The sequence below is a fragment of the Mixophyes fleayi genome, chromosome 8, assembly GCF_038048845.1.
Source record: "Mixophyes fleayi isolate aMixFle1 chromosome 8, aMixFle1.hap1, whole genome shotgun sequence".
NCBI classification, from domain to species: domain Eukaryota; kingdom Metazoa; phylum Chordata; class Amphibia; order Anura; family Limnodynastidae; genus Mixophyes; species Mixophyes fleayi.
Window position 1 is genome coordinate 37997008 of NC_134409.1, and position 13745 is coordinate 38010752.

The 13745-nt window shown below is 40.9% G+C and overlaps 1 protein-coding gene across 4 annotated transcripts in view; it reads right to left on the minus strand.

Annotated features, from left to right (window-relative positions):
- The window catches only part of BRDT (bromodomain testis associated), a 66006-nt gene that overhangs the window by 21540 nt on the left and 30721 nt on the right, over positions 1-13745 (minus strand). For all 4 annotated transcript variants that reach the window (XM_075182388.1, XM_075182387.1, XM_075182389.1 and 1 more), the window contains exons 10-12: positions 13166-13452; positions 12970-13086; positions 11608-11736 (exon numbers count right to left, since the gene is read on the minus strand). In XM_075182388.1, coding sequence (XP_075038489.1) covers positions 11608-11736; positions 12970-13086; positions 13166-13452 — 533 coding nt within the window. The remainder of the gene's footprint in view (positions 1-11607; positions 11737-12969; positions 13087-13165; positions 13453-13745) is intronic.

The window sequence follows — 13745 nt, forward strand, 5'->3', positions numbered from 1 at the left end:
ACCTCTTCAGTAAGCAGCATGCTGCGCCCGTACTGACAACAGGGCAGCTACCAGCAACAGATTTGCTGTTAGCTACACCTGTCTAACTTGAATGAATGGGAGGCAGTGACAGTCAGGGGCAGAGCCGACCCCAACCCGACCCACGGCTTTATTAAGTAAAAGTCTTTGTTAGGGCCCCCCAGCTGCCCGAGGCCCCAGGGGTAAAGCAAATTATGTTAATCCGGCTCTGCCCCCCGTCTCTGGTCCTATCTATCCCCTGCAGTAGTTTACTTACCTCTCTGCTACTTCTTGCTGGCTCCTTTCGGCTCCTCTCCATTGCCAGATTTGTGACGTTATTAATTACATGACATCATTGATGCTGCAGGGAGCCTTCTGCCTTGTTGTGGCTCTATCCGTAAACCACCGCTCTCTGGAAGATGTGCACCTGGGGGCCTGGAACTGGAGCAATTGGTGACAACCGTGAGGCTCCCACATATTAGGAGTGGAGGTGGACGTGCTGTCTGCAAAGGGGCCCGTTGCCGCATTCTTTAAATCAGCACAGAGGCTTCACCCCACCCAGGACCGAATTAAGGGAAAGGAAGTCACTCATGAGATCTCCTCAGTAAGGAGCTTACTGAGCGCCGGGAAAAGGCCTACAGTGACAGGCTCAGCAGCATTGATCGGGCCGGGGGCGCCCCCGATGAGCACTTCCAAGGGCCCCCTGGATGCCTGAGGTCCCTGGGCTGTAGCCCAGTTAGACCTCAGGTTAATCCGGCCCTGACCCCACCCCTCACATCTCAGGAGCAACTGCTGCCTAGAAATGCAGCCCGCCATGTCACCACCCTCCCCTAATAAATCTGTTTGGGCCCTGGGCCACCGGAGCCCCACACTGCTGTACTCCCTGTACCACCCTGATTGCAGCCCTGGCTGGGGATGGAGCTTTTCCCCTTCAATAAATAGACAAACACGTTTTATAAATCGTTTTACATCTGTCTCCGCAGTATTAATGGCAGGCAGTGCAACAAATAAGCAATTGTTACATTTTCCATGAACAAATAAACTTAACGTTTGCTATTTTTTAGGCAGAAATATTCTCTTGGCTCGCATAATGACTGTGCCATACATCAGTGTATCAAAATTAATTGCATTCCAGGGCAGACGTTTGCACAGTGGAAAACAAATAAATTATTTAATTTTACCCAAAACAGTTATACATTTTTGTGACATTTTAAATAACACTGAGACGCATTTTCCTCCAGCAAGCGAAGGCGCTGACAGCAGTCGTGATGAAGAAAAGCAAAAGCAGACACAGCGCAAATTAATAGGGTCAGACTTGATATAAATTGAGAGGTAAAATTGGAAAGTGAACCCACAATCAGATTTTTATTATCGGTTTGTATTTTGCACATAGAGAATTTTGCGAGCTATTCAATAGCCCACAATGTGCAGAAAAAAGTGCAGTCATATAGACTGACTAGGAGAATGCTAAATAGATTATACTAGAATATACAATTTAGTGTAAAGGTCAGATGTTGAATAATGTCTACATGTCGATAAGGTGAAATAACAGAGGATCAGGGGAAACTAGAAGATATTCTACTTACCCCCATCTATACTTCAATATCAGTAAGGTGCCAGTGTGCACTGTCAATCAATTACGCCATAGAGATCAATGATCTTTATGGGGTATCCATTTCTCCTGTCCACTCTCCTGTGAAGAATGAAGGAGAGATGGTCGTGTGCACATGACTGCAGGCTGCATGCCAATGGTGCTTTGTACGTGTTTGGAAATATTCATCATTGATCCTGTGTAAGGGAGCACAACAACTTTCATATTGAAAGGACCATGATGGCAAGAACATACACCAACTAGTAGTTAGTGATCACTATAAATGCAGTGTATACTACTCCACAGGGGGTCAATGACTCTACTAGACCTGATGCTGCGGTCTGCAAGAATCTTAACATGTCATAAATACACATAAATTGACATGAATTTGCAGCTTCCAGTGTCGGCAGAAGTGTCACCTGCACTTGGATGCAGCTAGCATGAATATAGCTACAAACAGGGCCGCCAAAAGGAATCTGGGGCCCCGGTACAGTAAGTGATTGCGCCCCTCCATACATAGGTCACAGTGTTGGGGGGCGTTGTCAACATGGGACATGGCTGTGCCTCTTTATACAGGACATATGTATTAAAACGATGTTGCTCTCACCTACCTGTTATTGCAGCTTTCACAACCTTGTACTGGATCTTGTATGGATCCTGGAATGTTGGCAGGAGAGGGCTAGCAAATTTTAGCCCAGGGAGCCAAGACTAAGGGGGTGTAGATGCCCCCTGCCCAGCCTACCCCTGAATGTTGGGGCCTATTTTGAAAATGTAAATATGGAAAACCGAGCAATAAGTGAGCACTGTATGTAACACAGATCAAGCAGTATGTAATGCATACATTACAATAAAACATTACATTTATCACACCCTCTCCAGACACATTATAACCCTTCCCCCAGACACATTATGACCCCCTTCCCCTTACCTGTCCTGTGTTGGTGCAGAGTGGAAACTATTAGTCTTGTGAGATTACGAAATCTTGTACTATGCAGGCTGTCCAGGGACTGGGAGCTCCCTCCCCCTAACCAAACCCGTACACCCCCCACTCCCTTCACCAGGTGTGTGCGCCACCTAATGGTGGGAAAAAACTAAAACTAAAAAAACTAAAACAAAACCTAACTACTTCAGGTGAAGACCGGGCCCCCCAGGCATGCCGGGGCCCCCGGTATTATGTACAGCCCCCCTCCTCGGTGCCCCCGACTATAGATTGTTACAGTAAACGAGACCTCTGTATTCATTATAGGATGCACGTGAAATGTAGAATGTACAATTTTAGGTACGGTTTAGCACTTACGGAGGTCACATTTACCATAAGAACCAATAAACGCTGTAGACTGACAGCTGTGTCCAAAGCAGAATGGGTGCATCCAACTGCCTCAGTGTAAGATGCTCTTGCGCAACAGTGCGTAGAGTCTTAGGGCTAGATTTACTAAACTGCGGGTTTAAAGAAGTGGAGATGTTGCCTATAGCAACCAATCAGATTCTAGTTTCATTTTGCAGAATGCACTCAATAAATGACAGCTAGAATCTGATTGGTTGCTATAGGCAACATCTTCACTTTTTCAAACCCGCCGTTTAGTAAATATACCCCTTAGAGTCTAATGAAGACAAATCGTCCCCTATTTCAGGCCTCTGCATTGTTTTACAGAAACAGAGGGATTTAGGGTTGAATGTAAACTTGTCTGTTTGTCTATGCACAAACAAACATCTGAGCACTTCCGGTTCCACTACTGTCAGAGCAGGATTAAGGCTCTGGGGGCCCGGGGCACTTACGACAGGGGGGCCCCCTATTGTGTAATATGGTCTTCATTTTAGACAAATAAATAGGCAATACTGTGTGCACTACTGTTAGGTGCACGCAGCTCTGCCATCACAACATAACAGTGTGAATTAGGACATACCTCCCAACTGTCCTTGTAGTCAGACCAAATCCTGACTAAGTGAGACAGTGACCCACATTCTGGACTGTCCCACTATAATGAGGACAGTTGGAAGATGGTCCTGCTCTCTCCTACCTGCTCTTGTCACTTTTCACCACCTGTGGTTGCTGGTGTCTTAAGCTCAGTTGCTGCTTGTGTAGATTCTGTGATGTCGGGGCCCTGTTTTGAAAAACAAAAGGTAAAAAAGGGACATAAACTTTAGGAATCCCCAAACAGTCCTGTTAATAAATCAATAGCACCCCCTTTAATAATTAGCCCTCCTTCCCAAAATCAGTCCCATGTTCAATTAATAGCCCCAAACCACCTCATCTTAAATTAATAGGACCCAATATTAAATTAAATTGCCCCACCATCACCCCACAAATAAAATCGCACTCATTAAATAATGAGCCCCCACCAGCATTCCACCATGAAATAGCCTACCTCCCATACTATATTAAGAACCCTCTTCCCTTACATATATTAACATACCGCCCCCATGCACACTATATATATATACTGGCCCCCCACACTCACATACTATAGTTTATATACCACACACACACACACACACTATATACAATGCACACACACACACAATATCTACACACACTATATTTATGTACAGTACACATTCTCACAAACACATTCCCTTCCCCCCCAGATATTAACTTACCTTATGCCTGACAGGCAGGGCAGCTCTTCTCTGCTCCTCCTCACACTGTCATCTACATGGCAGCTACGGAAGCCCTGAACACTCAAAAAAAAAAAAAGCAAAAGCTTTACTTGTGCTGATACTGCCGACAGAGCACTTACACTCGGAACCCTGTGCTGCCGACATTTGGGGGCAGCAACACACCTGGTCCGGGTGGCCCCCTGAGAGAGGGTGGCCAGGGGCACTTGCCCCCTGTGCCCCCCCCCTTAATCCGGCCCTGACTACTGTATGTGGAGTTATACACCTCTTATTATCGGCGCATCCATAAATCTAGTGTACAGATGCATCAGGTGCAATCAGTCATTTTACCAACTCGAAAACTACATAGTCAGGTGTAGGCGCAGAACTTGTGATTTATAAGGAATGTATTTCAAAGAGACAAAAATAAGATGCATCTCAAAGGGGAGTGCTGACCTCGCATCTGCTCTTACTGCAACGTACATGAATCCCGCTATCTGCCTCTCTAAGATAGTTTGATTTACTTTTCCTTGCAAATCATTCTTCCTCTGCTAAAACACTTTGTCAGTCTCTACATTGGTTGCCCGTTTTTTACCAAATCCAATATAAAAAATACTTTTACTAACCTACAAGGCCTTCAACAATGCTACACCAACATACATCTCATAACTTGTGCAAAAATATCTTCCAACTCGACACCTCCGTTCTGCACAAGATCTGCGTCTCTCGTCCACTCTCATTACATCCTCCCATTCCCGTTTACAGGACTTCTTTCGAGCTGCACCCATTCCATGGAATTCCCTCCCTTGCACAGTAAGACTTTCCTCTGGTCTAGAAACCTTCAAGTATTCTCTGAAAACCCACCTCTTCAGATAAGCTTATAATATTCCTCAACCTCCCTAGGTACCCCTATTACCACCAGTTACACAATTCACAAGACAACAACCCTCAGACAAACATTGCTGTGTGACTGGTTCATATATCATACTAATCCCTTTTGTTTGGGGTTTTTTAGTTTCTTTTTTTTACCTTTGCAATCTGGCTGGACTGAAATGCAATATGTAGACTTATCTTCATGTATCCAACTCCCATTGTCTCATAGATTGTAAGCTTGCGAGCAGGGCCCTCTTACCTCTTTGTCTGTTTTACCCAGTTTGTTTATTACTGTTTTTGTCCCCAATTGTAAAGCGCTACGGAATTTGCTGGCGCTATATAAATAAATGTTGATAATGATAGCGCAGCTTAAAATAATGGGGCAAGTTGTATGGAATACACATTTACGCACTTGCATCCAACTCTAAATATTTAAAACTGGACACATACAAAAAAAACAAGTTGTAAGGCTGAACTGCAATTGCTTCAGACACAAAGCATTCCCACACAGTTGCATAGTAATAATAGCAGGTATATATTGTGCACTTGCATTAACTGTCCATTCAATCATAATATATAAGGCAGGGTTGAAATTCCTTGTGGCAGAGACTAATAGGCCTATTTTGATTATGGGGTTGAAAGCAAATATATTTTACGGTCAATAGATAGATAGGTCAATATTATGAGAGTTTCAAATAGTTTAAACAATTTGAAAAACAAGTTAGTCTAGGGGTAAATTCACACAAGAGGGTCCCCTTGTTCTCATCTGTCTGCCGGATTTCTGATTCTTTCAGTACCAATAAGATGGAGCACAGAGAAGGGGCTTGTAATAACCCCATGAGGAGCGCAAGACATGTACCACGTAAGGCATATATGGACAGAAGCATCGTGTAATATTTTTTCTGCCTATATTACATTCACTGGACAGCCCGAAATGTTCATGTGCTCCTCCAAAGAAATGTTAGAAGCCCCCCACCTGATTTTCATTTCTGCTCTGTTTAATGGTAATTAAAAGGAACGGATAACAAATGGAGATACAAAGGAGGAATAGTAATAATGAAGTAGCAGAAAATGTGGTTTATTCACTCAGTGAGAGTGACTCAAGTTGGACCTAAAACAAAACGGTTTTAAATAGAGTTGGTCTGACAATCCAAGCAAGGCTATGCAGTCTATGCACTACAGCATATAGATTTTCTTTGGTCTCTATAGTAAAAAAATCAAATATTGGATATAGCTAACTTTATTTTCTCCATCTAAAATCTGGCACAGCAGTGTACATATTCATTATAAGCATGAATGTATTTATCTGGTGGGCCAGCAGTTCTCTCAGTTGATTTTCCCTTTTTATTCTCAAGGAACATGTTTTACTAATTAGCTCATGGGGGAATAGGCTCTACAATTGTAGCAGAAAAAGTGCAAATCAGAATTAAGAGAGATCAGTATACGAGACATAAAAGTTCTCTCCAGCTTTAAACAACACAATCAACCTCCTTAAAACAAACTTACTATAACTGAAGTAACTCAGCATATTTCTGTGAACACTCATTCAAGAAGACCAATTAGTTTTAAAAGATAAAGGAGCAGGCAAGTGTCCAACTTTTCAACAACACTCTACTTCTATGGAAAATCTGTTATTTTGAAGTTGAAGATAATCATATAAATCACTTTACTGTCCAAAATAGGGCAGAAGGGTAGTTACCTGTGGTCCCAGTGTTCAGAGGGTTATAAATGGGCCTATGCTATTAAAATTGTGCATATCTCTAACCGCAGCAATACTTACTGTACTGATGACCTATAGCCAATCAGAGTACTAAACGTTACCCCTCTGACCTTGAGCCACTTCATCTCCAGAATCTCTCATCTTTCAATCCACCTCTAAGACCCTTTATGTATAATGTCAGGCTGAAGTTGCTGGGGCCAGTAGAAAGAATTACATTCAAAACTTGACCAAATTAATTGTAAAGGAAGAGTAATATTAAAATAACGGACCTAATGGAGGCCTGGAGCTATAGCATAAAAACTTGTTTGGGATTTTATCCCAAATATTAACAATTCCTATGAATGTACCCACTACTATAAGTTATAGGAACAGTAACAGCGGTTCAGTGACCATATAAGGTTCAGATCTCTGGTGAGAGTTCAAATATCCATAATAACCCATTTACAGTGGGTGCTGAGTTTTTCGTTATTATACACAAGTTTTCCTAATGAAAACTGAAGTGGCAACATCAGAACGTGACGAATATAGATCATAACTTCAGAAATTACCATTTATACAGATACTATTTACAGGTAGTTTATACATATATAGCATCATTTGTGAATTCTATTGCTTATCCGAGTTTGATGGAGGATGCGCAATATGATATGTAGAGCCTAACAGATATAAAATATTAAGGACCCGATTTATTATGGCACGCAAAACAAACAGACTGCGTTTGTTTGAAAACGCACATAATTCAGTCATGCGCACGTCTATATTCAACAAGGAGCGGATCTGAAGAAATGTCTGTCCCCAGGTCAGGGCCGGATTTACCACTAGGCAACCTAGGCAATTGCCAAGGGCCCAGAGATCCCCAGAGGACCCTCCCAGGGCCGGCGGTGAGACCACCCTTTAAAAATGGGCCACTACTTATGGGCCAGTGCTATATGCTTGCCCTCCCGGGCTAAAGTCTGCCAGCCAGCCCCTGAATAGGGGTATATGTTATGCTAAAAAAACTATAGTGCAATGGATTTTTTCAGGGAGGGGGCCCCAAACCAGTACCTTGCCTAGGGCCCCATGAGGTCTAAATCCGGCTCTGCTCCAGGTCTACTCTAACAGACAAGACTGCAGGATAAAAGCTATTTACACCGCACTGAGAAATCCAGTAAACCCTCCTTATTATAATCCTCAATTCATATATAGTTAGAGGGGTGCACTCACACATTAAATAGTGGTATCTTAAATAAAAAGGAAATATTACTAATGTCTACTGTACATAATACATTGTTACAGTTGCTCCTGATTGCATACACATGTTCTAGCATCTATACACAGCCGTCATCACCATCTCTCGGCACTTACACCTGCTCTGTAGCTGCTGCAAGTGATATGACAGAAAAACACGTACCTTAGAGCCATCCCAAAGCTTGAATCAGAGGCAGCTTAGTGCACTCGAGCCTGGCACGTCCTTACTGTACAATGACTACGTATATACGCCCAATCTCCTCCCCAATACGTCCCTAAAAAGGCTATCATAAGGGTCCCTTGCTCTCGAAGATTAATTGGATATTATTGCGTTCACTGGCGTACGGTCCGGTTCTGGGCATGTAAAATACAGCATCAGCATTTACGTTCCTTATTGAATCAGACCCGAAGTCTGTAAATATTCCCATATTTGGTATATTACTAACATCTGCCTGGTGCTAGAGGTGGGGGGTTAATATTATATTTGATGTAGTGAAATGAATGGACGTGTGACAATGCAAAAGTAATTTCTGCTAGGTTATGCTGACCGGTTGAGTTGAATATTCTTCATAAAGGTACTGTTGATATTTAATCAGAGAGTGTTCATTTTAAAGAGCACAAGTATTTACCAGAACAGGAGGACAACTAATTTCTGATTCAGTTCTGGTCTTTACTACTGATCAAACACAGCAGTACAATCCGTGATGTAGGTGTATACAGCAGTATGCCATACAGCCACTTCTACTGCCTTCATTGTAATACTATCAAAGTCCATTCACTTACATTCCCATTAAAGATTTCATACCGCCACGTCTAAATTTCCCCTTCCACCACCGAGTACAATTGTATCTCCTACAATGGACTGACTGGAGCAGGAAGATGTACAATACTGACGTTGCAAGGCTTACTCTGAGGCCTTTATAGTAAGTAGATGTGTGTGTTCATGAATGAACTGGCTAAAAAACAAAGTGTTCCAATATATATATATATATATACACATACACAGCTTGTGTGCGTCTGTCTAGAGGGGATAACAATTTTCGAACCCCATTTACACATATATAAAAAGTAATAGAATCATGCATTAAACATGGAAAAATACTAACAGGTCAGGGTGTTGTGTGACTTTATAAAGGTTTTAATGAAAAAAATGTTAAGTAGTTAAACACTGACCGATATATACAATTCTCCCTTTATCCCACTGGCCTCTATAACGCTACTGGGTTTTTCCTCATCACAAAAGTGCATTAAAAATGATTAATACCAATATAGATCACTATTTTTATAACCCCGCCCTTGCTATAATACCAGTTTTGCCCTGCGTTTTAAGCTGGTGCTTTAAAGAGGAAGTACAGTAATAAGATATTTACTTGCTATAATACCTATAAATTGGTTGTATTGAAATACATTACTCTAAATTCTGCAACTTCTCATTTGGGGCCTGATGCAGTGTTGAACTGACGCCAGTTTGTGTAAATTGTGCAAATTCACACTGTGCATGCCACATATGCACCAATGCAGACTAGGCTGTATCTGGCACTTGCACCTCCTTACAACTGGAGAGGCAGGACGGGGGAGGAAAGGGGCAGGCTGACGTATGCAGAGTACAGTAAGGACATGTTCACGCTAATGCAGCCGATGACTTGGAGTAAACGGGGTGCATATGCTGCCGATGCAGAGTTGTTGCACTATGTTGTCATACACTGTTTTGTAGCGTAATTCACAACCACTGTGCATCCAACTGTGTATCTTGGGGTCTTCTACGAAATGGTTTGTAATGCACTGCCTGTTGATCATCCTGATTTACCCACCCCTGCTGATATTATTCAGATTCCTCCTAGCGCAACAGTTAAATCATTTATGTATTAAAAAAAAGTAATTTTAAAAAGGTTGTCTGTATCCTTGCCCCAAGGTAGATCATATTAAACATAAAATAACTGAAAGCTACAATTTAGGATATCACATAAAAGACCAGAAGAGAATAAAACTGAACAGCTTAGTTAACAGCACCATCTAGGGACCCTAAAATGCCAAACACATAGAACAGTATTACAAACCCATACACACAATCATTATAAAACAGAGTTTTCCGCTAAATATTTTTCAGGTTACAATAGAGGTTTTCTTAGATTTTAAATTTAAATAATTTCAGTGATGGCAAGTTTAAGACCACCCTGAGGTGAAAAATAGAACATAAATAAAAATAAGGACACCAATATGTTGATTGCATCTAAGTTTAATAATAAAAACAATCATAAACATTTTAATGAAGGAGGCCAACAAATAAATGATTAACTTAATGCACCCAACATGTTCGCCTATAGAACAAAAAATGAAATAGCAACTAAAATTTTAATGTAAACCAAATAGAATATACTCAAAAGCTTGGATGGACATTGAAAAAAAAAAGAAATGGCCTAACAAGATGGGACATTTCATAATGCCTATTTTATAAGCTAGGGGTTACAATGTGATATTTTGAATTCGTTAATGCACTCTTAAGCAAACTGTAGCTTTCAAGCTGGGCCTCGTTGTCCCAACACCGCTCAATAGTCAAAGGGTTGCCACCAAGGTAATATAAAAATAATATATATATTATATATAATATCTCATTTCAAACATGAAATACGTTTGGCAGCCTGATGGTGATCTACATTTGCTCTCACGCAGTCAAAACCAATTATTCTAAGCAGTTTTAATGCAGAAGGGGTGAAACAGAGGTATACTTATGGGTATGTAGATTTTGTTTTTTGCTACTGTACGTGGAATCTGTATGAAATCACTAGCAGTGGAATTAGGTTTTAAACAGTTTTACAGAAAAACTTTATATACCAAAATATTTATTTATTGTGGTTTACAAAAAGGAGGAGAATTGTCCCAAACATCATTTAACCTGCCCAGTCTTGTGAGAGCAAGTCATGTTATATAATAGGAGTGGGCTTAAAGCAAAAGCTCTTGGGTTGTAAATAGCAGATTTTAGTCCTTCGGCCAAGTACCCGTTGGTGTTGTGTTTGTATTTTGTAACAGTAAAAACACAGTGATAAAGCATCGTGAGGATGCTTTTAGTAGCATCGGGAACTCACATAAAAGTTCCAGAATAGATTTATCCACAGTAAACACATGTGGATAGAACAGGATGGGTTCCAAAAACTGTAATGCTGGCAAACACCTGTAACGGTGGTAACGGGTACTGGGACACTAGAGACAACGGTTTCTAATGTTCTAGCCATCTACATGCATTTTATTGGCATTAAAAACGCTAGTAAATCACATGTAATTAACGCCAGTGTGTATATGAGGCATTACACAACAACACAGGAGCTTACTCCTAGGTTCAAGTTGAACTTCTGAGAAATGTTATCTTTAGTTGGAAAGTATGAATTGCAATCGCCACATGGCTATGTACGCAGAGGTTTACCAAACATGCACTGCATATTATGGTCCAGAGAGTGAAATATAGTTAACATCAGAAAAAAAAATGTGGTTTACCAACTCATAACTGGCATGAAAAGCAAATACCAAGACTTTATTTAAGCCTTTCCCAAGTCCCATTTTAGACAGATCAGCTCATTGTCTACTAAATAAAGCCAGGTTGTCATCTAACCTGAGTCAGAGTCACTGCTATCAGAGGAGCTGGAATCACTGCTGCTGTCAGAGGTGGAAGAGGAACTGCTGCTACTCTCACTCAGACGACTTGGACCTCCAATCACCTGTGGGACGGCAGCCGATTCATCTGCAGGACAAGCAACAAACAATTGGAAAGTTGATCTTGGTGAAATACAAAGAAGGCCAGAAAGTCACAAATGAGCAGGTAGAGAAACAAAATTAACATTTTCTGAAGGTGGAACTTAAATTCAATTCCCTATGGAACGAAGATAAATAACAACTTGACCTAGTAGACAAATTGAGTTGCATCTCTCACAAACAGACCTTTTTGTTAGTTTAGCACCTAGATCACCATTTTGTATTTTTAAAAGTACGTATTAATGAGACAAAGCTCTGATAGACCAGCGCTTACAGTATGTCACATGCTTCTTTCTTTACATTTTGTTTAACGCATAAATAGAAACAGGTAAAATGTATGAACTTTGTTTTATATATTGGCGAGTTTGACATCACAATTGTCGAATCTAATTCAGATTGTTCACCTGTAAGTGTCAGTTTATCAGTTATGAGCTCATCAGCTGGAGAGAATTAAATACACTGCATGGTTTGAGTGTACAATAAACTCTGCTTTATTAGTTACAAGTTCCTATCTATATAGCAAAAAATCACGTATTGCAGAAAACTACGCCCCAAAAGGTTTTAACCACTTCACACACTCTCCCTTCACACAGATGTTAGTATATTCTCTCATTATCCACACTAGAACTCCCCAAGGGGGGGCTGGCTTATCTCCTGTCTGGTATGTCCAAGTTTATAAGCATAGCCTTGCAAATAATGAATTACTCCTACAAAACAGGTGCATCTAATTGTATTTAAGCTATAACAGAACAAAATGGCTATAAGGCAACAAGATGTCGTCAGCTTAGCAAAATCACATTTCTCACAATCTTCCTGCATCAGTACTAGGAGCAGTCCCACATCCCTTCCCGGAGCAGCTTCCTCCAACATCAAACGCTGTCTCTGGCTTCCTGGTAGCCACCATTCTATATGTCAATGGTGCCCAGTCCTGAATCACACAAGTAGACCGGTCACTCTGCCTCCCATAAGATCACCACACTCCTCTCCTGCAATACTCTATACTACTGTGATCATCCCACGATTGCATTGGCTACAACTGGTTGTTCAATCCTCACCAACTTCAAAAATTGGGACATGCATTTAACCAGGACACGAATACTGAATACAAAAAGCAGCTACAGTACTAGGCATCCACAAAGACATAACACATACTAGTCAAGTAACTTAGAATTTTACAATTGAATTATCTGAAAGATAAGAAATAGCCACAAGCTTAACCAACCTGAGAGTTTAGGTTTCTTGGCGGAGTTTAGTTGCCCACTGACATCTAGAAGTCTTTTCTCCAGCTCCTGTTTCTTTTCCTTATTCAGCTGATCTTTCGATTTTGAGGACTTTTCAGCTGCAAATAAAATAAAAGGATTAATATTCCTCTAAATTCTGTCCTTTTCATAGAGAGGTCCTCTATCCATTGCACATACCATTTGATTTTTTGGGTCTCTTTCGGAGACTAATCATGACATATCTTTCCAAGTGTCTCAAAGTTGATGGTTTCAAGGTCTCGAAATCTATTTCAATTTCCTGAGGATTGGAGTCTTTCAGCGACACCTCCCTAGACTGGAGGATATGGACGATGCGACCCAGCTTATCTCCTGGGAGTTTGTTTATGTCCAAACTTAGCTGTCTCTTTTCATCATAACTCATAGGCTTGACGTGATCTTCATCGTCAGATACTGGCAGCTTCTTTTTCTTCTTCTTCTTTGAATCGCTAAAATATAGAAAACTTATAGATTGCAAGCCTTTCATTTCTATATTTAGTAGACTTACATACAAAGACCAAGGGGTACATTTATCAAGTTGCGGGTTTGAAAAAGTGGAAATGTTGCCTATAGCAACCAAACCGTTTCTAGTTATTATGTAGAATGTACTAAATAAATGATAAATAGAATCTGATTGGTTGCTATAGGCAACATCTCCACTTTCAAACCCGCAGCTTGATAAATTAAGCCCCAAGAGTGCATAAACATTTCCATCTTTTGGCTCTTTAAACAAACTATTTCA